Here is a 23,042-nt window from a genome sequence, read left to right on the forward strand (position 1 = left end):
TGAGGATTGGGGGGGGGGTGTTCAAAAGGACCGAAGTGAAGTTTCTGGAGAAGTGAAGCTTCCAATCAGCACGCCAAGCTGTAATTCCTTTTACTGCGATTCCTTTTAAGTGCAATGCTACATACCGCCCGTCCTTGGTAAACCTTTGAACACAGCCCCCCGACCATCCAGGCTTTTTTGGTAGTAAAAGTGGGGGTAGTCACTGAATTCTGTTTTAGTTTTCCGGCTTTCTGAAATTGTATCTAGGATGGAAAGTGTTAAAATCTCAAGCTTCTTTAGAACAAAGATGAGGAAACTTCCTTTCAGTAATTCTCTTCCGTTCAAGAAGACGTTCTTCCCACTCTAGCGGAGAACAGCTCTGAGCCCCTGGAGAAGCGCCTTGGGAGACACACTGGGGCAGGAGCGGCGGGGAGTGGGGCGTGCTTAGCCGTGAAGCTAGCACGCAGGCACCGAGGCCGGGGAGGGCGCAGCCCCCACCCCAGCGTCCAGGGAGTTACTAGCAAGCCTGCAGGGGAGAAACCTTCTAAAGGAGAAATACACTGCCTGCTGGCTCACCGAGTGGGGAGCCCAGCCGCGCCCCTTTCTAGCCTGAGTCCAGCGCTCACAGGGTCAGCGGCAGGGGCAGGGTGGCCACTTGCTACCTCCTGCCCCAGAGGCCTTAAAAACGGACTTGCCCAGGGGACTGCCAGGCAGCAGTGACAAAGAGGGCCACATTCCATCTGTCTCCCTCCGCGGTGAAATAAAGAATATTAAATACATCTCTAATGATGTTTTGTACACCATCCATTTGGTCTCCTGGCCTTACCTGTCAGAATCCCGTACTGGCCGACTCCCACGGTTTTTAAAAACCGCAGTTCCGTCTCTTTCCTACCGTGGCCCTGGTGAGGCCCCAAAGCCTAGTGGTCAGGTCAGGGAGCTAGTGACAGAGTGCACATAACTAGCCAGAGCCCAGGGCCTTCCCTCGCTCTCGGCCTTTCCACTTGCTGGATTCACAGGGAGGCGCCTTTGGTCTCAGCTCTTGCCAAACCCACACGTCCCCACCATGGCCCTAACTTCCTCCCTTAAATTCAGACCCACTTCGATGCCTTCTGGCATAAGCTTCCATTTCCAACGGCAAAGCACTCCATCTGCCACACCGCGGCCACCAGGGGAGCTGCCGCCAGCCACATTTAGCAGGAATGCTAGCTCTCACACCCACGTGCCAAACACGGAGCCCAACCAGCAGAAAGCGGCTCCTCGGTGTGCATCTGTGCTCGTGCACAGCCGTGCGCACGCTGGGACCCAAGCTCGCGCTCACGAGAACTGTCGCTAGTTTCCCCACTCTCGGTGGGTGTGCTTGCTTGCAGGAGCTGGCGGGTTACAGATGAACTAGTGACCATTCACAGAAAAGCAGTTACGACTGTGGGTTAGTGGAGACTCGATCCGTGTTATCACCACACCCTGCCCCAGGGAAGTTGGAGCGCCGTGAGCTGACCTTCACCTGTGTTAGCCCATCCGCAGCCCCTGAAGGACCCGTCTCTACCAGCAGAGGCCAACTCCACCTCCACAACTGTCTTCTCTCCTCCGGAACTTGGTGGCTACATCCCTCCCCTGGGGGCTTGGGGGCTTGCAGGGGGCTTGCAGGGCACGTATGGAGACTGCACTGTGGGGGCTGGGATGCGACACACAGGTGGCCAGTGCAGCCCCTTTCTTCTGTCCTGCCCGCTCCCTCCAGCTGGAGGATGGGGCTCAGCAGCAGGCGGTTCATCCTGGTTCTTGGCCTGACAGTAGTTATCACTGTGCAATGCTGGGCAAGACCAGGCCAGGCTCAGGGCATTTTTGGGAGGTGGCAGCCGGAGTGCCCCCGTTTCTAGCCGGCTTCCTGGTAACCCCCTGACTGAGGCAGCCCCAGGGCAGGGAGTTGTGGTCTCTGCGGTGAGGAGGAGCCTTCAGAGGCGGCAGTGATAGGTCTTTCCCCGTCTCTGCCTTCGACTTCCACATGCTACACTCAGCACACAAGTTCAAGGATTCCGGAGGTCTAACCTCAAGGGGTAAATGATGAAGACAAGTATGTAAGGTGCTCTTCGACCTCTACAAAGCACTGCAGATTTCAGACTCGGCACAGTCTGAAGGCAGGTGGCACCTGAATGCATGCGGGGATGCTGCCACGAAAGCTGGGAGGGCTAGAGGCAGGGGGCTGCCTGGAGGAGGGCCAGACTGCCCAGAGGCAGCAGGGGCAGCCACACAGAAAACTGCACTACATGAGGGGTTTTCCGAGGGGTCCGTGAAATCACGGTGCCGAGACAGATTGAGCAGAGGCGTGGTGCAAGGCCCCTGGCCCATCAGATCCTGCTGGACAGCACATCACTCTCTGCCTTGGACGACACACCCATTAAACAGTGTTCTAGAGACGGAAGGGTCCCCAGGGCCCAACATCCCTTCTGTACGCTCCTGTTCGGAGTGGCACACACACAAAATCATGGTCCTTTCTAAAAATGCTGCCAACCTACAGGGGGGGTGGAGTGGGGTGCGGGGAGCAGTGTCTGAGAAGTAGAATTAAAACACCAGACCTGATATTCTCTTGCTTTTGAAAACGTGCAAGAATAGCAGCAAAGGAGTGATGGGTGTGGGTTAAGATTCTGGAAGCTGATGAAGGAAAGGCTCAATGCCAGTGGAGAACTCAAAGAGTTTATTCCCATGAGAAGATGGCACGCCCCAGACCCTTCCAGGCCTTTCCTTGAATGAGCCTGTTCTGAACTAAATCTAGAGACCAAGCAAGGGCACTTCTACATTTTTACCTGCAAAGTCCCCATGTACCCAGGGACTGCCAACGTAACGGGAGCATTGACAGAGTGCACGCATGCTCCCGGCAGTAAAACGAACGGGGCAACAGAAGCGGCGAGACCAGAGCGGGCTCCTCCGAACCCTCCAAGGCAAAGCTTCCGGCCTGCTCTGAAGGCCACAGAACGGCGGCGGCCCGCTGGGCTGGGCTGGTTTACACTCCTGTCTTAACACGATCAATAGTTCTCACGGAGCCATGACAGAAGCCCCGTGTAGCAGATTCTCAAGGATTACTGTGGTGTTTCCTGGCAGTTAAAAAGGTCTTACTAAGAAAAATCAAAATTGTTAGTATAGTTTTACTGCTGGCTCTCCGCTGCAAGAGAACTTTTCAGAGCTCAAATCAGAGCTCAAAACATATAACAGCAAGTTTCATCCGACATCCTCTGTACTTTCTTCTTGACTTAACATAGGGGTCTTCGCTCAACCTTCTCAAAAGCAATGTAGAGGCTTCTTTCAGGAAGGTTCAAGACATGAACAGTCCTTCCCCTCAAAGGACTACCCAAAGGAAACTGGCAAGCAGTGTGAAGCCCCAGGCTGCAGCTCAACACTCTGTGAGTCTTTATGAAAAGACCAGAACTACTAGTGACCAAGAAAAGAACGAGCGTAGGAAGGAATGAGAGGGGCCGGGGTTTTGTGCAAGATTTAATAAAAAACAAACAAAAATAGGAATGGCTGCTTTCAACATTTTCCAGGTTGTGAAAGGTTCCCCACGATTATCTGGGCTGTGGCTCTAAGCTGAATTAGTGGGACAAGTACAAAACACTGTTCTCCCAAACCAAAGGTGGTGAGTGGAGGTTATAAGCCACGCCTCCCCACCTGCTCCTCCAGCTCCTCCCGCAGGCCAGTGAGTTGTCTGTGCTGCCCCCCTGGCGCCCACACGCAGCAAAGCGAGAGCCCCGACTCTGCACAGTGCCCTCAGCGGACGAGCTAGCTTATCGACAGGCTGCTGGGCCTTAATACTGACGGTGAGTGCGGTGGATGCAGTGGGCAGGGGCTCTGTGCAGACCCCGGCCGGGAGCACACAGCTCTCCCGGCCCCGCTGCTTGGCTGATTTGAGAATACCATGGAAAAAAAGCTTTGACAAACACACAGGAAGCTGGAATCAACACAGCAGGGAACGGTGTGAACAACCCTTAAATCGGTCTTTCATGCATCCATACCTACAGTTAATGATGACAACAGTAACAACAACAATAATAATAATAAAAAATAAAGGTACAGACAAAAAGCAGCGCTGGGGTAGTGCTGCCGCAGGCTGGGAGGGGTGTGTGTGTTCAAGTTGAACGGGACACGGCTAGTCTTTCTTCAAGTCCCTGGATTCAAAGAGCTTCAAGCGTTCTTGCACCGTCAGGCCTTCTTTCAGACTCTGGGTGGAGATGAGAGCAGGAGAGAAAGAAGGAGACTGTTAACTACGAGGCCTGGTGCTGTGCGTGCGTGCGGCTGCAGGCAGGCAGAGGTGCGGGTGCTGGGGTGGAGGGCAGGGCAGGAAGGGCTCCTCGAGAGATTAGTGGGGCATGCTAAGGAGAGAGACATCCCCTGTGAAATGGTGTTATCTGGATGAAAAAGCAAAAACCAGAGAAACAGACCATGTGTGTAAGAAGCTGAATTCTGAGCTTAAGGCTCTTCAGACAAGCAGCGACCAGATCAATTCAGCCAGGAGAAAAAGCTGTGCCAAGAACTAGAAATCCGCCCATCCATGTCTTTCTCTGTGTGTGTGTCTGTCCACATCTAGTTCCTCTGTGACCAGGATACTGAGCATTATGAGGAGGGCTGCAGAGCTTGCAGGGCTTTGCTGGCAGTGTGGCCAGGGACCCCTCCTCCCTGGTGCACCCTGGCAGCGCCTGCTTCCCTTGGGCCTGCTCCTGGCACTCCCTGAGCAGCAGCCCTGCTGGATTTGCTGTTACTGGGGACCTGGGAACATGTTAACATATTTACTAAGATTTTCAGAATGTGAAACCAATACTCTAATGTGTGACCTCAGCAGTTTAAACCCGTGTGATCCAGGATGAGTGATATTTTCCTAACTGGGGGACAAATTATTTCTCACTTTACTGATGGAGGCTTTTCCCGAAGATCTACTTTCTCAATGAGGAAAGGAGTATCACTTCAGAGTACGGCTGAGGATACTCCAGTATCAGTTCGGACAGGGCTGGCTTCTTAGCAGCTGGACACTAGCCTCAGATTGCCAGGTCCCTGGGCTGGCTGGCATGTGCTAGAGCTGACAAAGGTACAGGATCCCCTAAGATGTATAGGACTTGAGGCTGGCCCTGGGTACAGGCTCCAGACAGCTACACCAGTTTTAGCCCCAAACCTGAACACCATGAAATAAAATGCTGGTGCCCAGCACCATGCTAGTCTGCTGGCCTAAAGAGCCCAGCCTGCTGTTTCCAGCTGTGACACAGTCTCAGGAGGTCCTGATGTGGCTCAGCCAGATGCTTTGGAGCACATATTTCCGAGTGAGGACTGTGTGACTGGGCCACCTGCAAGGTTTGAGGCCAGGGGGGTGGGCCCTGGTGTTACCCTCCGGTTATGTAGAACAGCTCTGCTTCTTTTCTATACTGTGGAGCTGTATGTGTGTAGATGAATAAAGATAACTGCCCTCCCCCCTTTTAAATAAAGGGTTCTATGGCTAACCTTTCTGAAACCCACTGGTCCAGATGGACCTTAATATAAGCTGTTGGTTAGGGGGTCACTATTGAAGCTTGCTACCCAGTTGGTTGGAGGATGGGGGGGCAAATCCATGTTCCATTCTGAACCAGAAATTCCCTTAACATACATAATCGCCTGAGATGCTCTCAGGTCTTCTCCCAAGCGCTTCAGGCCAAGGGGCTGCCATGTGCACAGGGTCAGTCTTGGACAGGTGCTAGGTATACATGACCAGTTGTGGGAGGCCCCACACCTAAGTGCCAGGCCCACAGGCAGGCCTGTCACATGTCATACCGCTTTGTTCTAGCTGGGGACTTTCAAGGGCTTTCAAGGGCTAGCAAATGTCCTGCCTGTGTGCTCCTTCCATGAAAGGTCAGAGTCCCTGCTGTGCTCAGGAATGTAGCATGGGAGCAGGGCGACGAGGGGGAGCCCAAGGCTGTGTGCCACACATGGCTGTACACTAGAATTGGAAGGGAAGAATGTGCACAACCCCTACACTGACTCTGCGTGCCCAGAGAAGGGTCCTTGGGGTGCAGAGTAGCTCCCCTGGGGCTCATTCCTCCCACACAGCCAATCTCTCCACCAAGTATCTCTGTGAGCCCATACTCAGACTACCAGAAAGGGGCCTCCATGAGGATCTCATGCGAAAGATTTGCTCCGTTCTAATACCAGGAAAGCCATGATGCTCTTAAGCACTGAGCTTGCCTTGATTTTATGGGTGCTGAGACTTTCTATCCTTCTCAGTGTGGCATGATACAGAAACAGAACACCAATAAAGGACATAAGTCAGTACATATCAGATCCCATATCACAGAGCACTGACAACAGGTTTGGTTTCTGGGCAACTTAATCCCCTGGTCTTCCCATGGTGGGGTTAGGGTGTGTGTGGAATGGGGAATCTCCAAATACAGTCAGGGAAAAGGACAGCACACATCCCAGTGTGAGTGCCTACTGACATCGCAAACAGGCCTGAGCCCTTGGCATCACAACACGTGTCCCTGAGGACATCTGCAGGGTCCCTGTCTTTCTACTCACACCAGAGGGACTGTGCCTGCATATCAGGACAATAGAGACTTATCCAAGCCAACCATGGACTCAAAGACATCTGGGAAAGCCCCATTCCTGGGCTCCTTACCACTCCTGCCTGGGTCATGGCACCTCTGAGAGGCTGAGGCTGCCCTGGAGGCCCAGTTTTCTCACTTTCTACCTTTGCTATAGTTCCTTCCCAGCCGGTGTAAAAGGTCTTCCCAGTGCACCCACTACAAAAACCCTTCTTGATAAAGATCTTTTTGCAGATTTTCTGGTCTTTTGTCCAGAGTCCTGTGTACTTTTATCCCCCTGCAGGGACTTTGACATGCCACCTGGGACACATAATCTATCTTGACAGGGTGGACACACTGTAACAAGGCTTTCCAGAAGTTTTTCACTGACTGTCATTTACATTTACTGACATGGGCAAAAGGCCTAAATCATTAACAGTGATTTTAGAGCAGATACAGTTCAACCTCAAATAGGAAGTAGATTCTTTAATAAGAAAACCCTAAACCAAAGAACAAGTTCTATTTTTGCTAAACAGAATGTTTTTCATGGTTACAGAAAGAGCCCACACTAAGTTTTCAGTCAAGCATAAACCATATTTGGTTACAAGTGATTTGGGACTGTATAGTAGAATAAATAAAACCAAACTGATTGGTTTAAAATACTAGGGATTTTCTTAAACGTCTTCCTAAAGCAAACCCATTTCACCCAAGCCATTGGGCTAAAGCCCCTTAGCCACAGGATTCTGGATGGTGGATCCAGCTGGAGAGCGAGCTGTAGGCACACAAGCAAAAGGAGCCAGTGTTGGACGGACCTGCGCCATATCAGTGTCCCCTCTGCCAGGACCATGGCCCAGAGCTGGTGTTCTTCCTGCTGTTCTTAACCTTCTCGTCAGAGAATTAATGAGATCAAGTCAGCTCAGCTGGAAGCACACTTTGAAGTGAGCTGCCATGTAACTGGGATGCATGGCCTGGTGTGGAGACCAGGAATGGCCAGGCGTGGGCCCACTGTCCTTCTGTTTGTTTTCAAACAGGCTGATGTTTCTCAGCCAGCACTTCTGTGTCCTTACCTTCTTTCTTTATACTACTGCCTTCAATGGCACACATAGAAGCTTTTGTTTTGTTTAAAAGAACACCAAAACCAAAAAAAGTGCTGGTAAATCTTCAGTCCCAACCCCTCCCTTGTCCTCTTGCTCTGCTGAGCCATTTTCCTGGCCCTGCCCACAAGGTACCGGCTCCCTGAAACCCGGGTTCCGCCCTGCCTTGGCCTATTAACTAACTTGGTGGGGAGGGATTCTTGGTGATGGGATACTCTGCTTGTCAGGGGCTGCTGGGTCTCTGTCAGGGCCCCTCTTGACAGAGGGCAAGATGGGTTTCCCAGAGAACCTGGAATGCACAGATTAGTTGACATGCACACTGACCAGTGCTGGGGGCCACTCACAGGCCCACACCCACCCGAGATGCTGCCTCTATGGCTTGCCTGCCAAACTGGAGGGGAGTTCCCCTAGGCAAAAGGTCAACTTTGGTAAGAAGTTACAGGGCCAGTTAATTTCCCAGAACAGGTTAAAGAAACTTGACCAGGATTGTGTATGTGCTTGCTGGAGCAGATAAAGTAACAATAAAAAACAAGGAGCTTGCTATGGAGGTGTGAGCAGTGCATGCAGGTAGCCACCCCCTGGAGGGTGGCAGGTGGGTGGGTGGTGAGAGGTGGTTTACCTACATGACAGGGGACCTGGAAGCGGGCTCGTTTCAGTTATCCCATGAGACCTGCTCAATTACGGACTGTCAGAGGAAAGAGCAAAAAATAAGACACACACACAATAAATCCTAAATGCAACAAGCTCATTACTCCCACCCTCCGCCCGTCCTTCCCGTGGAGAGGCACACAGCAGGGTGGGGGACACACACTGGGGATGTGCTACGGTGTGGTCAGGGGAAGAGGTGTAGGCAGCTTCCTCTCTTGAAGGCAGGCAGCATCAGTGTAAAACTAGGGATGTGTGAAGACAGAGTAGGGCTGGCCCAGGGGTGTCTGGGGGGAAATGTGGCCTTGGAGGTCCAGTGTCAAATTCACTCCAAGCTCTGTTTCCTGTACTGTCACTGTCAGAAGTTGGTTCTACTTCAGCAGGAAGGAGACCCGGCACTCGAAGCCACCAGAACTGGCCCAGCAGGGAGGCATGTGGAGCCGGAGAAGTTGTGGGACCCTGGGGACCCCCTGCTTCGGTCCGAGGTGGGCTCTGACTCTGGCTCCTCTCTAACGTCCCATAGGCCCACACACCCTGGGGCTGCACCTCAGACTCACCTTGGACCTGATGTTTCTGAGTTGCCGGCTGACACAGGATCTATCTTTCTTTAAGAAGTCAGGGTTGCTTTTAGATTTCATTATATCTAAAGGAACAAACGGACCCATTACATTTGTTTTAAAAAACTCTGTGGAACAAGACTGAATGTGCAAAAATCTCCCAAGCTTCCTGTTACTGCCACACGCCTGTGGCATTTCCTTAAACATCTTTAAGAGAACATCAAGCCAATGATCATAAAAACACACACTAAGCTTCTTCCTGAAACAACTGAAAGCACTGGAATGGCCTGAGGGTGTCTGTGTGGCCCTGGGCTAGCCTCCCCTTGCCTGCTGCTGACTGCAGCTGAGGTCTGTGGGGGATGGTGGAGGTGGTCCTAGGATGCTTCCTCCGGGCCCGTGGACAGACCCACTGTCCCATTATTTCTTTATTCCCACTTTCTTCCTAGCAACCCAGGGCTGTGATACAGCAAAGGAGGGAGCAAGAATCACAATTCACCCCCACACGCCTGCCAACCGCTGTTTGGGGTACAGTCCTTCACACTTCTAAAAGATGGCTAAAACAAATGTACATTGGGTCACCCCACACCATGTGTCCGGGCAGGGGGTTAAACTTTGTGTACTTATGGATCTCTTCCCAGGTCAAAACAAAAACCTCTACCTGGTCTCTTTTAAGAAAGGCACGGTATTTCACTGTGTAGTGAAGCCACGGCCTCCATCTGCTGCAAATGCAACAAGCTCCTGTTCGCACATTTGCATGCACTTGTCCTTCAGAAGTTCAACTGGCAGGTCATAGGATCTAAGCATTCTCCCCCAAATTCTAAACCTTCCTCCGTCCATGGCCTCTGCCACCCCAAGCTCCTCCTCAGAAGTAGCCACTGTTGTCATTTTGTTACCCTTCTAGAGTTAGCCTATAGCTTGATTTTGAGTGGTGCTCAGGTATCATCCGACTGATTCCAGAAAGACCGCCAACTTGTCCTCCCGCAGCAATGCAAATGATCTTGCTTCAACCTGTCTGCCAGCGTTGCCACGATTGTTAACGCTTGGCTGGCTGAGGAAACCCAGTGTCATTTTCTGGATACCAGTGAATTAAAACATGTTTTGAGTAGCCTCTTCCCGACCCCCATGGTCTCTTGGAGGTTTTTATGGTCAAGCCCCATGATCAAGCAACTAGCTACTAACAGCTACTATCACTGAACCATTGGGTTCTTTAGGAAGATAGAAAAATGCAAAAATGCAACCTGTGATTCTTATGAAAATACATGCCAATGGCATGACTTCCCCTCAAGGTGATCAGTAAGTGTGCCCAGCAGCGTGCCGAGAGGACAATAGCTCCTCCATGGTAGCAGGGTGCCTACTAGGTTTGGGCCCGGTGCCCTGCAGTGGTTCTTGATGATGAAACACAGATCTAAATACAGAATGGGCTCCTATGCCTTCACCGGAGTGACCACAAGTGACGGGGTTCTAGCCCAAAGCCTGGGGAACTCACCGTATCCTGACACAGGGGTGTTTTCCGGGGATTTTTCACCCAGTGCTTCCGTTGCTGCTTTCAGTTGCTCTTTCAACCTGCTGATGTCACAGTCGGCCTTTGCCCTCACGATGCTGAGCTCTGTGTAGATGTCTTTGTACTTGTCACTAGCGTACTTCTTGTCCTTGGAGATAAGAAGGGCAGAATCAAGTGGTGGTTAGGGCCAGGCTAGGCAGTCCATCTCCATCTCCTCGGGACTGCAAGGCTTCTGTGCAATGATAGGAGTGTCTCCAGCAGTTGGGGAGGCAGGTGGACCCATCTTTTAGAGGTGGACACTCAATGCGAGGTGGAACAGGCAGAGCTGAGAGTCTGTACGAGCATGGAAGGAGCATCCCCAGGGGCTCTGGCAGGCACAGGCACAGCTCCTGGAAACTCCCTCTCTGTCTAGGATTTCCTAAGTGACTGAATGGCTACCACAGTTTTTGTCATCTCCTCTCTGATTTCAAAAGGGCCCTGGTGGAGATGGGTGGGCTTCACCAAGCTCTCATTTTCCAGGACGACATTTGTCTCTGGTCTCACTGTCCCTGCCAAAGCACATGGGAAGCATGGAGGACAGGGACACAGTGACACCTCATTTTTACTACACCTGCTTACAGGCTGGTGTTTTAAGAGAACTCAATTTTGAAAGCACATTCCCCTTAAGGATGAAATGTACTCTAGAAAAGCCTACAATTCGAGTGCACGAGGGCCTCTGTGAGCTCTTGGAGACATGTGCCCCTGCTCCACCCCAAGCCCATCCTCAGGCCTGTCTCCTGCAGGGAGGCACCATTACCCGCAACGCTGTCTGTAGCTCATCCTTGAGAGAGCTGATCTCCTGCTTCAGGTACTGGATTTCTGACTCCTTGACCCGCAGTAAGACCTAGAATAACAGAGAAATTAGGGACTGACACTGAGCAACAAAGGGACTTGCAGATTCTTGAAAGCAAAGATGATGACTGAGCAGGGAGCCCCTCGTCCCCTGCTTCCTCATCGACATGCACCCCCAAAATGCCAGCAAATACACTTAGCCATTGCTAACAGTTGGCACAACATCTACAGAAACAGAAAGAAGTCACTAAAAAAAAAAAAAAAAAAAAAAAAGAAAGAAGTCACTACAATTCCTCCTGGACCCAACAACCCTGTTCCTGAACCTACGGGGTCACGGTGGGCACTGGGGACGGAGCCCGTGACAGCATCCTACTGAAACTGTTGACCTCACTCAGCCTCTCCCACATCACTGAGCATGCACAGGTTCATGATGAAATGTTAACTGACTGGGGAGTAATCTAAGTACTTTTATAAAAAGATCTAAGAATCAATCATTCTGACTTAAACTTCCCTGACCCCAAGTAATACGGTGTTACAGAATGGTGAGCAACTGTGGGGTTCACAGAGTTAGTCACTGTTTCACTCCAGGTGCTCAGTTTGTGGTGTGGCAGAAACTGCAAGCAATGGGGTGGAAGGTCCCTGTGGCCTCCTCACCAGGGGTCCCCACTCCTGCTGTGGATCCCACACTGCCTGGCAGCTATTCTCTTTTGCTGCCTGGGGTGATCTGGATCCTTCCATGTTCTTCTTCGGTCTCCAGCTCTCATCCCTGCCCATAAGCTGAGGGCCACCTCTTGGTTCCTGCTTGGGGCTTGTGTGCTGCAAAGCGGGGTGAAGGGGCTCCGAGCAGTACCTCTAACTCATAGGCATCCTTGCCCTGTGTGAGAGGGGAGCCAGTGGCCTCCCCACCTGCATCCCCGGTCAGCAGTGTCCGTAACCGTGCGATCTCCGCAGCCAGGCGGTTGTTCAGTTCCTGTGGGACAGCAACAGCAAGGAGGGAGGTTTCACAGAGCTGCCTGGGGCAGCATTCAGACAGCACAACCGGGAGAGGTTGTCTCCTCACCAGAAGAGGCTGAGATGTGTGAGCAGACAGGGTCACAGACAAAGCCTTATGCACACTGTGGCATTTCAGATTTAACGTGTGAGATTGTCACTGCATGTGACTTACATCCCTGGAAAGGCCATTTATGTGGTTCTACGTGTGTGGAGAATTGTGTACACAGGATTCCATAATACTCAATACTTTGTCACTATAACGCTTGTCCAGCGGCTTGTCCAATTTGAGTTTCTGTAGGGGTAGGCCCTCTCACTCTCCCCGGTCAACCTCTGTACTTTTTTTCCAACTGATAAGTGGTCATGTTAGGCCACTGCAGTGACTAGGGGGAATCAGTCCAGCCAGAGCACCCTCATATGGGGTGAGTCTTGGCCCATAGAGACCTTGATCTGTCTACACAGTAAGGACGATGAGCCTCTCCACAGAGTGGTCCGGTTCAGTATCTTGGAGAAGCTTTTATCTTTTTTTTTTTTTTAAACTTTTTTTTTTTTTTAATTTTTATTTATTTATGATAGTCACAGAGAGATAGAGAGAGAGGCAGAGACACAGGCAGAGGGAGAAGCAGGCTCCATGCACCGGGAGCCCGACGTGGGATTCGATCCCGGGTCTCTAGGATCGCGCCCTGGGCCAAAGGCAGGCGCCAAACCGCTGCGCCACCCAGGGATCCCGAGAAGCTTTTATCAAACTAAACCTACCTCAAGTCTTTCCATTAGCAGAGTTTTAAATGCACCCCAATTTTCTGAAGAACAAGCAAATTCTAAGACAATAATCTGACCCCCAAAAATGTGAACCATGTATGGCCTTGACTGAGGGATCTTTACACATGGTCCTAGCCTTGAGGACAGGAGACCTGGATCAGGTACAATGACCCTCCCTCACAGGCCCTGCCCACCAATAATGAAGCAGAAATCCACAGACGCTCAGGAGAAACTGGGACATCTCAGAGGTCCCAAAAGGGCTAGAGCCCATGTGAACTCAAATTTAAAGAGGTGGTTCATGTAGAAAATCGCCCCAGCTCTACCATCTGCAGAATTTCTGTCAACATGCTGGGGAATGGCAGACATCAGGGAGCTGCCTGCAGATGGGGCAGCCACTGTGGCTCAGGAACTCAGGGTCACCTCAGGTGAGGCCCGGCTCCCAATTCCAGTGTGGGCTGAGGCAGTGGCAGGCTCACCTGATTGTGGGCATTGAGCTCCTGGTTCTCACGCTGGCACTGCCGCAGGGCCTGGCGCTCGGCCTCTAGCGCCTGGGCCAGGTGGGCATTCTCCAGGCACTTCTGGGAGTACTGCTCCGACAGGACCTCCAGCTCCCGCTGTACTGACTGCAGCTCCTCCCTAGGGACAGGGCACAGCTTAGCTCTGCCCTCACCCCTGGGCCAGGCCTCTAAAAGGCTGAGTCCCCATCAAGACACGTGAGGAGTGATGAGACATGACACAAAGAGCTAAGCAGAGAGCAGTCCCATGCCTTCTGTGGTCTCAACAGATTCTTACCCAGCTCAAAAGAGGAGAGCCTAGAAAGTGCTGCAGACCTACAGAATCTTTCCTGTGTTCCTCCCTGCTCCTTTTTCAAGGAGCTTAACGGCCCCACACACAAAGCTCTCCTGTGATGTCAGGACAGAACTCATTCATGCCAAAACAAATGTCCTGTTTCTGAGAGAAGTCACACTTGTGATTTGTTTTCGACACTAACTTTTGAGGTGCTCTGTGTCTGATAACCCAGGACCAGGCTCTCCCCACACTCGAAAATCAAAGCCCTGTGACACTGTTCTGTCACCCTGGACCCGAGGCACAGAGCTGCTTCTTCCGTTAGTGGAACCCAGGTGCTCAGCCCCTCAGGAAGGGTGGCTTGGAACCGCCCTGGAGCCCTTGGGCCTCTGCCCATGCCCACCCTTGAGACCCAGGTCCTTGTGGCTCTCAGAAAGACTCAGCAGGGTGCCTCTCCCCACCTGAAGAGCAGAAATCCCTCTAGCCCCACCTACGAGGGCCACCTCCTGGGGGCAGGAAGGGACTCACAGGTACTGTCGTCGTAGGGCCTCAATGTCCGAGTTGATGCTACTGATCTGGGACCGCTGGCTCTTCTCCAACTCGCGCTCCATCTCCTCCCGGTGAGCATTCTTCATGGCTTCAATGGCTGCAGGCAGGGACACAGCCATCAGCATGAGAGGCTCGGGGGCAAGGTGGACAGGATAGCACTGTGTCTGCCTGCTGTTCACGCAGCGTCCATGAGTGGTCAGGCTGGCCTCACCCAAACCAAGGAATTCCCAGGGAACTCCCACCAGAAAAGGGACGCGGGTTTTTTTTTTTTTTTTTTAAATATCAGAAGGCTCTGTGCCGAAGTCTGTCACCAGGCAAAAGCTGCAACAATGATGTTCTTGATGTTCTGATGTTCTTGGCCACCGTAGGCAGAGGTGGTCTTATGCTGTTGGAGCACAAAGTCAGCGAGGGGACTGGAGAGGCCGGGGACCGCCCCTTGGGTGAAGCTCGGGGTGCTGGGCTGGGGCTTGCAAGCACTCAGCGGGCTCCCCAAACCAGCCTCTTCCTGGGAGGAAACCATCAAAGGCTTGTTTTGGAAAACCAAGCTGAAACCTCAGCTAGATGACAGCGTGAAGGCCGCTCACTGCCCAGCCATGCAGTCAGCTCAGGAAGCCTGCCCCATGCCCTGTCCTAGGGGTGCAAGTGTCTCCCAGGCTCAGCTCCCACCTGAGATAGTGGCTGCTGTCTCCTCAGCCAGGAGGCGATCCTTCTCCTCCCGCAGCTTCTCCAGCTCCCGCTGGTGCTGCCTCTGCAGGTCCTCAATCTTCTTCTGGTGCGTTTCTTCCATGGCTGCAAACCCTCGCTCGCACGTGGCCTGTAAGATGTAAAAAGGACTCCATGGAGGTTTTCCTTGACCACTGTGCTGGGTGTTGTGTTTATCATGAAGCCAGCAGCCTGGTCTCTCTAGGCTCCCTGGTCCAGACAGCATGCTCCCTGAAATTGAGCATGGAGCCAGCAGAGCCATTGGACGGATGTCTGCAGATGCTCACTGATACAACTGGGCATTTTACGCTATCAGAGCATTTAGGAAAGAGAGTTTACATAAATTCTCTTATTTGGGAGATTATTCTGAAGCCTCCTTCTTTGTGGAAAGTCAGTGCTGTGAGTGGGAAGAGGCTGCAGTGGAATTTAAAACAGCTCATCCTGAACCTTTACAGAATCACTGCTGGGAAAGACTGACCAGAGGGAGGGAGAAGAGAGCAAATGTATGGAGGTTGGCTGTGTCTGCTTGGAGTTCTACAGCAGGAAGCTTTCAGCACCAGATAGGGCATTTCATAGTCACAAAGAACAATGAGTCTTTGTCAGCTGAAGGGAGCCAAGACTATCCCCCCAATGACAGGTATCCTGGTGAGGGTTGGGTGGGGGGTACGTGGAGCCAGGGGGTCTGGCCTGGCCACTAAGCAGCTGTCCACCCTCACCTGGTGTTCAATGAGGGGAATCAGACTAGACTACATGATCTCTTCTCTTTCAGCCTGCACCTTCCTCCTTCCCTTCCCAAGGAGTACAAAGAGGGGCACTAATTGTAGGTGAAATGAGACACACAACAGCACTGCTCTCTGAACTTGTCCATGCCTGGTTAGAATGAGGCTGGTTTATTACCTGGACGTAGGTTTGGGGGAAGGACACAGGTACACCCTAGGATGGGATCCAACCATCCCACACATCCACTCAGAGATGCCCAAACCTGGCTTATGACAGTGCTCTTACCAAAGGAGCAGGTGAATGTGCCACATAGCCATGAGGCTGTGCTCAGTGCAGCCATTCTGTGCATGGAGGTACACCTTTTAAATAAATCCCCTGCAAGATCTCTTTCAGAGAGTAAGGATTAGGCCTTTCAGTGATTTAAAAAAAACAACAACAGAATATGGCCATGTTACGTTCCAAATGCAGAATATGGGAGGGTTCCTCCCTCTCAACCTATACTATTTGATGGATCTTCTTGCACCTGGATTCAAGAAAGGATAAGAAATCAAATCACTACACTTGGGTGTCTCTGTCTGGGCCCCCACCGTAATGGAGAGGCCTTTCTGAGATACTCCACTCAGTATCTTCCAACAGTTTAGACTTCCCTGCAACAGACTGGCTGCACTGGTCAAATGGTCTTAACCGTTGTCCACCATCAACTGGGCATTCCTTCTCCCACGTGGCTCCTATCTGAAGGCCAGTGGCCTCGTCTCACTGCCTCACATCATGGCATAGCTGGAAGAGCCCAGGGGCTGTGGCTTCCAAGCCCCTCATCTTCCCTCCTGTGTGCTTTGATTCACAAGGAGCACATAGCTAGTAAATCTTCTAGGGTTTTGTTTGATTGGACTGCTTCAGAATACTTAAAGGGTGAAAATTCTTCCTACAGAAACACTGAATTAGCTATAAAGACCCGTTGCTTCCTTGGACAGTGTATGTGTTGAAAAATAAACAAATTTGAATTTGTAAGCCAGTAATTCCTGGGATCAATCCCAGTTCCTTAATGGCTACTGTGCAGAGCTGTGAGGGAAGGTGTCAGCCTGCAGTGGCCAGAAGGGAGGCTGTCAGGCCAAGACCCTGGTCTCCCTGATCTGGGCAAAACTCTGCACAAAAGAACAGCTATTAGTCGGAGGCCCTCGAGAGTGCTATTTTGTTGTAATTCCTGCCCCTCCAGGGCGGCAGTGAGAACTCCATGGATGGGCTAGATGTTCACAGGCGCACGATAGAATGCACAGAATGAGCAGCATCTCAGCCCCTAGAGACATGCTACCAGAAGCCCTCAAACATGATCTGTTGCTAACTAATGATATGCTGTCACCGCCCAGATGACTGACACGGGGGCTGACAATGCCGCACTGCGCAGGGGCTCTGTCGGAACAGAGAGGAAACTGTTCACTGCTGGGATGGGAGTACCTGGCTCCCAGTGAACACAAGGTATGTACATGCCCAGGGACCCAGCGACACAGACCTGAGGGCGTCGCAGGAAGGAGCTGAGTGCTCTGCGGCAGGGCACTAAGACCAATGTTTATGCAAATTACTGGTAAAGGTGTAGCTGGCCCACTCGAATGCTGTGCTCACTTGTGCTGACCACCCTGGGGGCACGGTCTGCACACTTTTGGAAAACAACTCTTAAAGCTTTCTCACGATTCAGAAGTTTTCAAAAGGTTCTTGTAAAAAGAACGGAGAAAATGGCCTCTTGGCCATCCAAGAGCTTGCTTGGTGCTTGTCTTTGGTCAGTGAGCTGTGTCATCACACAGAGGTAAAGAATACACTGTTGCCACATTTGTCTTCCACTTTCAGAGTTCTAGGAACAAGCAGCTGGGAAATAGCGGCGTTAGCACTGGGTTTGGCAGGAGCAGTAAAGCAGCTGCCTGCAGCCTGGGAGCCCATGCTGCCATCTCATAGCCGGGTCTGACTGGGGACGGAGGGCTTTTGAGGAGTCTGGCCATTTATTGCATGCAGCTCCACCCAAGGGATGGTGCAAGGCTTGGGAGGGTAATGCTGAGAAGCTTAGGGGAAGTTCTGGGCAGTCATGCTCCACGCATGCAGGCAGTCAGGCATCTCTACCTACAAATGGGATAGGTGAGAACCTGGACCGGCCCACACAGCCCAAGGCCCCGAGGAGTCTGGGAATGTCACCTACACCTGACAGGGCCTGGGTATCCTGCCTCATGAGGCAGAGTGTAAGATGGAGTGAGGGTTTGGGGGACAGGTTGCAGCCTCCAGAGAAGGAACCCCAGTGACCGAGAAGCGTGCTCAGTAGAAAAGCCCTTCTTCCACAGAGTGCCCATTAAATGCCAGTTCCCCACAGACAGTTGGGGACAGTAGAGTGACCCTTGACACTGCCTTGCAAATATCCCTCTTCTGGGAACTCTAACTCTGCTTTCCTGGGGCAGTCAGAAGGAGACAGCCCTCTAAAAGAGGCTCTGGCCCATCTCTCCTGGGTTCTTCTCCACAGGTTTACATCTGTACTGGCCTAGAGTGGGTTCTGTGGGGGTGGAAGAGAGGGCAAGGCTGGGATGGGGACAAGAAAGGCTTCCCCCTGCTGGGGTCATGTGGAGGAACCAGGCCAAGGGGTGATGGGGGGACCATACTCCTTCTCTTACGGTGCTCCCAGTCGTCTTCTGCCAACCCTCCTTGGGGTGGGGGTAGGGTGGATGCTGAACAGGAGGCTAGACCCTTGCCCAGGCCCTGGCCTGAGACCCCGTCATGCCAGTGAGGACTCAGGGGAGAGAGAATATCAACTTGTCCCGCTTGTCCTCAGCTCCACCCTGAGAGCCTTGTTTACGGGACACCACCCCCTGACAAGCAGAATAAGGCCTGCCCCTCCCCTGCCTTGCAAGTTAAGGGACACTTCAGAACCTTAAGGTTCTCGAAGTCTTTCTGGTACTTCTCCCGCAGTGTGGCCGCGCTGCCCTCCAGGTCCTTCTGTCCCAGCTCCTCCCGCATGGTGTCCATCTGGGCCTCCAGCTCCTGGATGCGCTCTCTCAGCCCCGTCATGGACTCAGCCTCTCCACTGGTGGCCTGCAGTGTGTCCCTGGGCTCGCTTGTGGGCCAGCTGGGTGGGGAGCTGGGGGCCGGCAGGGCCTCCGGGTGCCGCCTCTGGTAGTGGTGCAGGGCCTCCTGTAGGCACTGCAGGCTCCGTGAGTAGTGTTCCTGCAGGGTCCTCAGCTCCTCCTCGTGGATGCTCTGCAGCTCTCTGATCTTCAGCTGGAACCTGTCTTCCAGGCTCTGCATCTGCTCCACGTGCTGCCTCTCCATGTCCTGCCGGTCTCGGACAGAGGCATCTAGCTGGCTCAGGACTCTGCTGTGCTCTGCCTGCAGTGTGTCCCCTGCTCTGTTCAACTGCTCCACCACGCACCTCATCTCCTCCTCATACCTTCCTTGCAGGGCAAACATGTTCTCACTGTGCTTGCTTTCCACTTCCTCCAGACACCTCTGCTGACGGTCCAGCTGGGTGACCCTGGCCTTGAGCTCCGCATTTTCCCTCTCGACGATGGCAATCACTTCCAGGTACTCGCTCTTTTGCTTTCGGAGAAGTTCCTCGTACTCCTCCCTCAGAGCCCCGACGGCTTGCTCGTGTTCCTGGCAGGAGGCTCCCCTGCTCTGCCAGGACTCTTTGTAGCACTGCAGCTCCTTTTCATACTCCAGCCGGATTCTGCAGGCTGCATAACACACCTGAGCCTGAATAATTGCATCCTGAACTAATAATGAAGAATACTGACCGAGGCCTCCCAGATAAGTGTTCCAGGAGAGATTCTGGGATGCCTGGAGAAGCTTCTGACAATCTCTTACTGATTCCACAGGGGGAAGTGAGGTTAAAGCGGCAGATATCTCCCCTAAGAGGCTGGCCTTATCTTTAAGTTGCAGGGCGAGTTCTTCCTGAATAGCAACAAGGGCCCCAGAGCTCTGGTGGGCCACGAAAAAGGGTTCCTGGGAGCCGGCTGCTTTTTGATGACTTAGTACTTCTCCTAATGGGCTCAGGTCCCAGGATGCCTGTACATTGTCTTCGATGCCTGAGGGAAGCTTGAGGGCTTCTGAGACCTGCTGCATCACTCTCTCAAAGTCGGGGGTTCGGTAGGCTCCCAAGATGTCCCCTAGCACGCGCTTGTGCTGCTGCAGGGCCACCTGGGTCCCCTGGAGGGTCTCCTGGATGCTCTGCAACCTCCGTTGGAATGATTCCCTTACTGACTGCAGAGCAAAGTTGAGCTCTGCCCTCACCCACGTGGCATCCGCCAGGGCAGGGACCAGGGCTGCTGGGACACTCTGTGGCTCTCCTCTGGATGTATCAGCTGCCTCTCCTCTCTGCATTCCCAGGCGCTTACTCAGGGACTCTACCTGGCTCCAGAATTCACCATCCACTAGCAACTTCTTCGCCCAGGTGTCTGCTGCGGCCCCAGGGCAGAGAGCCACACTTTCAGGTTCCAGGGGCAAGTTTCCTGACTGGGAGATCTCATGGAGAACTCGCGAGATATCTGATGTTGTGTTTTTTAAAGACTCTGCTATTTGGTTTATCAGTGAGGCCTCCAGAGCTATTTGATCAGAAAGGAGTTTCAGCTGCTCCTGCTCGGTCAGCTCAGGCTGTTGCGGTGGCTGTGAAAGTGCTTTCCTGATCTCCAAGAAACTCGAGTCCTCAGGCTGAGCCTGGGCCGCACTGTCTGAAGGAGTGGACCAGTGGCACATGGCCGGGTGGGTGCTGATGAGTGTGCCCTCTGTGCTGGCCAGGGGGCCTCCTCCTGTGTCTTGTGCTTCCTCCTGGCTGGCTGCTGGCAGGGATCGTAGCTGTTCTCGGCAGTTCTCTAAGCAAGCCAGAGCCTGACTGTTTTTCATCTGGAAGTCGCCAAGCTCCCCAACGTGATTTTCAACTATCTTTGCCCTTGCCTGTCTTTCCTGCTCTAGCTGGGAGGCCAGTGCCCCAACCTGGAGCAGGCTGGCCCGGAGCTGCTCACGGAGCCGTGCCTCCGTGCCAGCCCACTGCTGGTGCAAAGCAAGTAGGGCCTCCTGGCTCTGGCCCTGCTGGCTCTCCAACTTCACCGTCACATCTTTGAGCTTCTCCTCCGTTATGTAGAGCTTGGTCTCTAGGGAGTGTATTATGGAGAGATAAGTGTCGGAGTCACTGGTTGCAGGGAGAGAGCTGGGGGTGGCCTCTGATGACATGCTCTCCTCTGAGGGCGACCGGTCCTGGCTGGTGTCGGAGGATGTGCTGCTGGTCCAGGTCTTCTCAGACCCATCAGGGTGCGTGTATTTTTGGCACTGAATCGTGGAGAACCGGATTCTTTGCCTTTTAACACCAGATCCTCCCTGGTCAGGTTTTGCTGTGCTCTGAGGGTGCCCCTCCCTGTCTGGCACCTCTGACTTCAGAGACGCCATGCTCTCTTCTCTCTTGGGGCTGCTATCGCCACGCTCCTCCACCAGGACAGCCCCAGGATCCTCATCCTCAAGCCTGGAATGTTGGGAGGCCGGGGGTGAGCCAGCAGCTTGTAGCCGTGGGCCCGACAGCACTGTGCCATCCCCTGCCTCTTCTAGGCAGCTCTGTGGCTCCTCTGCATCCTCTGAGAATTCCTTTCCCAATCTCCTTAAAATCTCTTCCTTTGCCTGGAGCTTTGTTTCTGTTTCCTCTAAGCTGCTCCCCAAAGCAACCATTTTAACCAAAGCCTCATTGAGGTCCTGCTCTTTCTTTTCCAGAACTTTCTCGTGCATCTCCTTGATGTGCTTCAGCTCTTCCTCCTTCTCCTTCAGCAGCACGTGCATACTCTGGAGCTGGCCGGCTACCCTCCTGTAGGAGTGCTCCAGGCTCTGGTAGTCGGCCTCCCTCACACTCAGCTTCTCCTGAAGCTCAGCCATGTCCCCATCAGACAGGGTGACACGATCCATCAGCTCCTGGAACCGCTGCCTGATCAGGTCCCGCTCGTCTCTGAGGCTCTGGACGTGCTCAGCCAGCTTCTGGATGCTGGCCTCCTTCATCTGCAGCTGTTCCTCCAGCCGGTGGACTACCTCACTGCCCTCGAACTTGGCGCTCAGCTTCTCCTTTTGGAGGACCTCCATCTGCTGCTCGCGGTCCTGGAGCTGGTCCTCATAGGCGCTGGCCTTGTCCTCCATCTCCTTGAGGTTCCGCAGAAGCACCTGCTTTTCCTTCTCACAGCTCTCCAGCAGCAGCTCGTAGTTGGCCTGCAGCTTCTCCTCCATCAGCCTCTGGGCCCGCTCGCTAGCGCCTAGTTGCCGGCTGAGGTCGGCAATGCGGTCCTGCAGCCGCTGCACTTCCTTCTGCCGGTCCCTCTGCAGTGCCTGCTGCGTCTCCAAGTCCCGCAGCTCCTGTGTCTTCTCCAACAGCAGGGCCTCAGCGCTCTTAAGCTTCTGCTCACTGGCCTGCAGTTGCCCGCTGAGTGCGGCCTCACGGTGCTGCCGCTCCTCCAGCTGCTCACGGACCTTGTCCCTCTCCAGCTTCAGGTCCCCCTTGAGCTTGGCCAGTGCCTGCTCCTTGATGGTGAGCTCGGCGGCGGCATTGCTGAGCCGCGCCTGGAGGCTCCGGATCTCGGCCTCATGGTGCCGGATTGCGTCCTTGGCCTCCCCATAGCTGCGTTTCAGGGACTGGATCTGCTGCGTGACCAGCTCCTGGCGCTGGCACTGGGCCTCCAGCTCGCTTTGGAGATCCTGGTTGACTCTATGGAGCCTCTGCCAGGCACCGGATGGGGAGGTGGCCACTTCAGTCTTAAAAAAACCGATTAAACACTGGTTAGTAACACTCGGGACTCCCGGTTCTGAGTGTCACACCTCTGGCCAGGGTCAACCACAGAAAAGCTCCTTGATGGGGCTGCCTTTTATCCTCGGCATCATTTTTTTTTTCAATTAAAAGACAAATTCAACAAATCATCTTAAAATTTTTTTTGGCAAGTAGCTGCTTCTAGGTAAACAGAAAAAACATGGACAGTAACATCACACAGCTCTAACCAAGCAGCTTCTAGGAGAACTAAACCAAACAAAAGTGAATAATGGAGCACACTGATGAGCAAACGAGAAGACTGGAGGACAAGAGAACGCTGGGAAGAAGGACAGGGGGAGGAGCAGAGCTTCAGGATTTATTTGTTTGTTTTGCAAAACAAAAGGTAGGCGGCTCTAGGCAACAAACCCTACAAAAGCCAGGACGCGGGGTGCGGGTGGTGTGATGCCACTTCCTTCTAGGACGGGGAGAGAAGGAAGGGAGGCAACTGCTCGGGATGCCAGTGAGGTGACATCTGAAACATTTTCCTTGGGGAAGTGGAGCCCGTCCTCTACAGTAACAGGAAGAACTAATCTCTACCTGCAAGAAGACAAAACGAGGGGAAAAACGGAAACCATGGAGTAAAACATGATAATCAACAAAACA

The 23,042-nt window shown here is 53.0% G+C and overlaps 1 protein-coding gene across 18 annotated transcripts in view; it reads right to left on the reverse strand.

Moving 5' to 3' along the window:
* The window catches only part of MPRIP (myosin phosphatase Rho interacting protein), a 152,907-nt gene that overhangs the window by 2,605 nt on the left and 127,260 nt on the right, over positions 1-23,042 (reverse strand). For 5 of the 18 annotated variants that reach the window (XM_072730570.1, XM_072730563.1, XM_072730556.1 and 2 more), the window contains 9 exons: positions 18,542-22,387; positions 14,885-15,032; positions 14,198-14,315; positions 13,360-13,519; positions 11,985-12,104; positions 11,100-11,186; positions 10,289-10,451; positions 8,803-8,888; positions 3,450-4,186 (listed from right to left, as the gene is read on the reverse strand). In XM_072730570.1, coding sequence (XP_072586671.1) covers positions 4,115-4,186; positions 8,803-8,888; positions 10,289-10,451; positions 11,100-11,186; positions 11,985-12,104; positions 13,360-13,519; positions 14,198-14,315; positions 14,885-15,032; positions 18,542-22,387 — 4,800 coding nt within the window. In that variant the 3' untranslated portion in view covers positions 3,450-4,114. Of the gene's footprint in view, positions 1-3,449; positions 4,187-8,219; positions 8,286-8,802; positions 8,889-10,288; positions 10,452-11,099; positions 11,187-11,984; positions 12,105-13,359; positions 13,520-14,197; positions 14,316-14,884; positions 15,033-18,541; positions 22,388-23,042 lie in introns of those variants that run through there. The other 13 variants (XM_072730571.1, XM_072730565.1, XM_072730561.1 and 10 more) reach the window with 6 other exon arrangements.

Source organism: Vulpes vulpes, chromosome 12 (assembly GCF_048418805.1).
Source record: "Vulpes vulpes isolate BD-2025 chromosome 12, VulVul3, whole genome shotgun sequence".
NCBI classification, from domain to species: Eukaryota; Metazoa; Chordata; class Mammalia; order Carnivora; family Canidae; genus Vulpes; species Vulpes vulpes.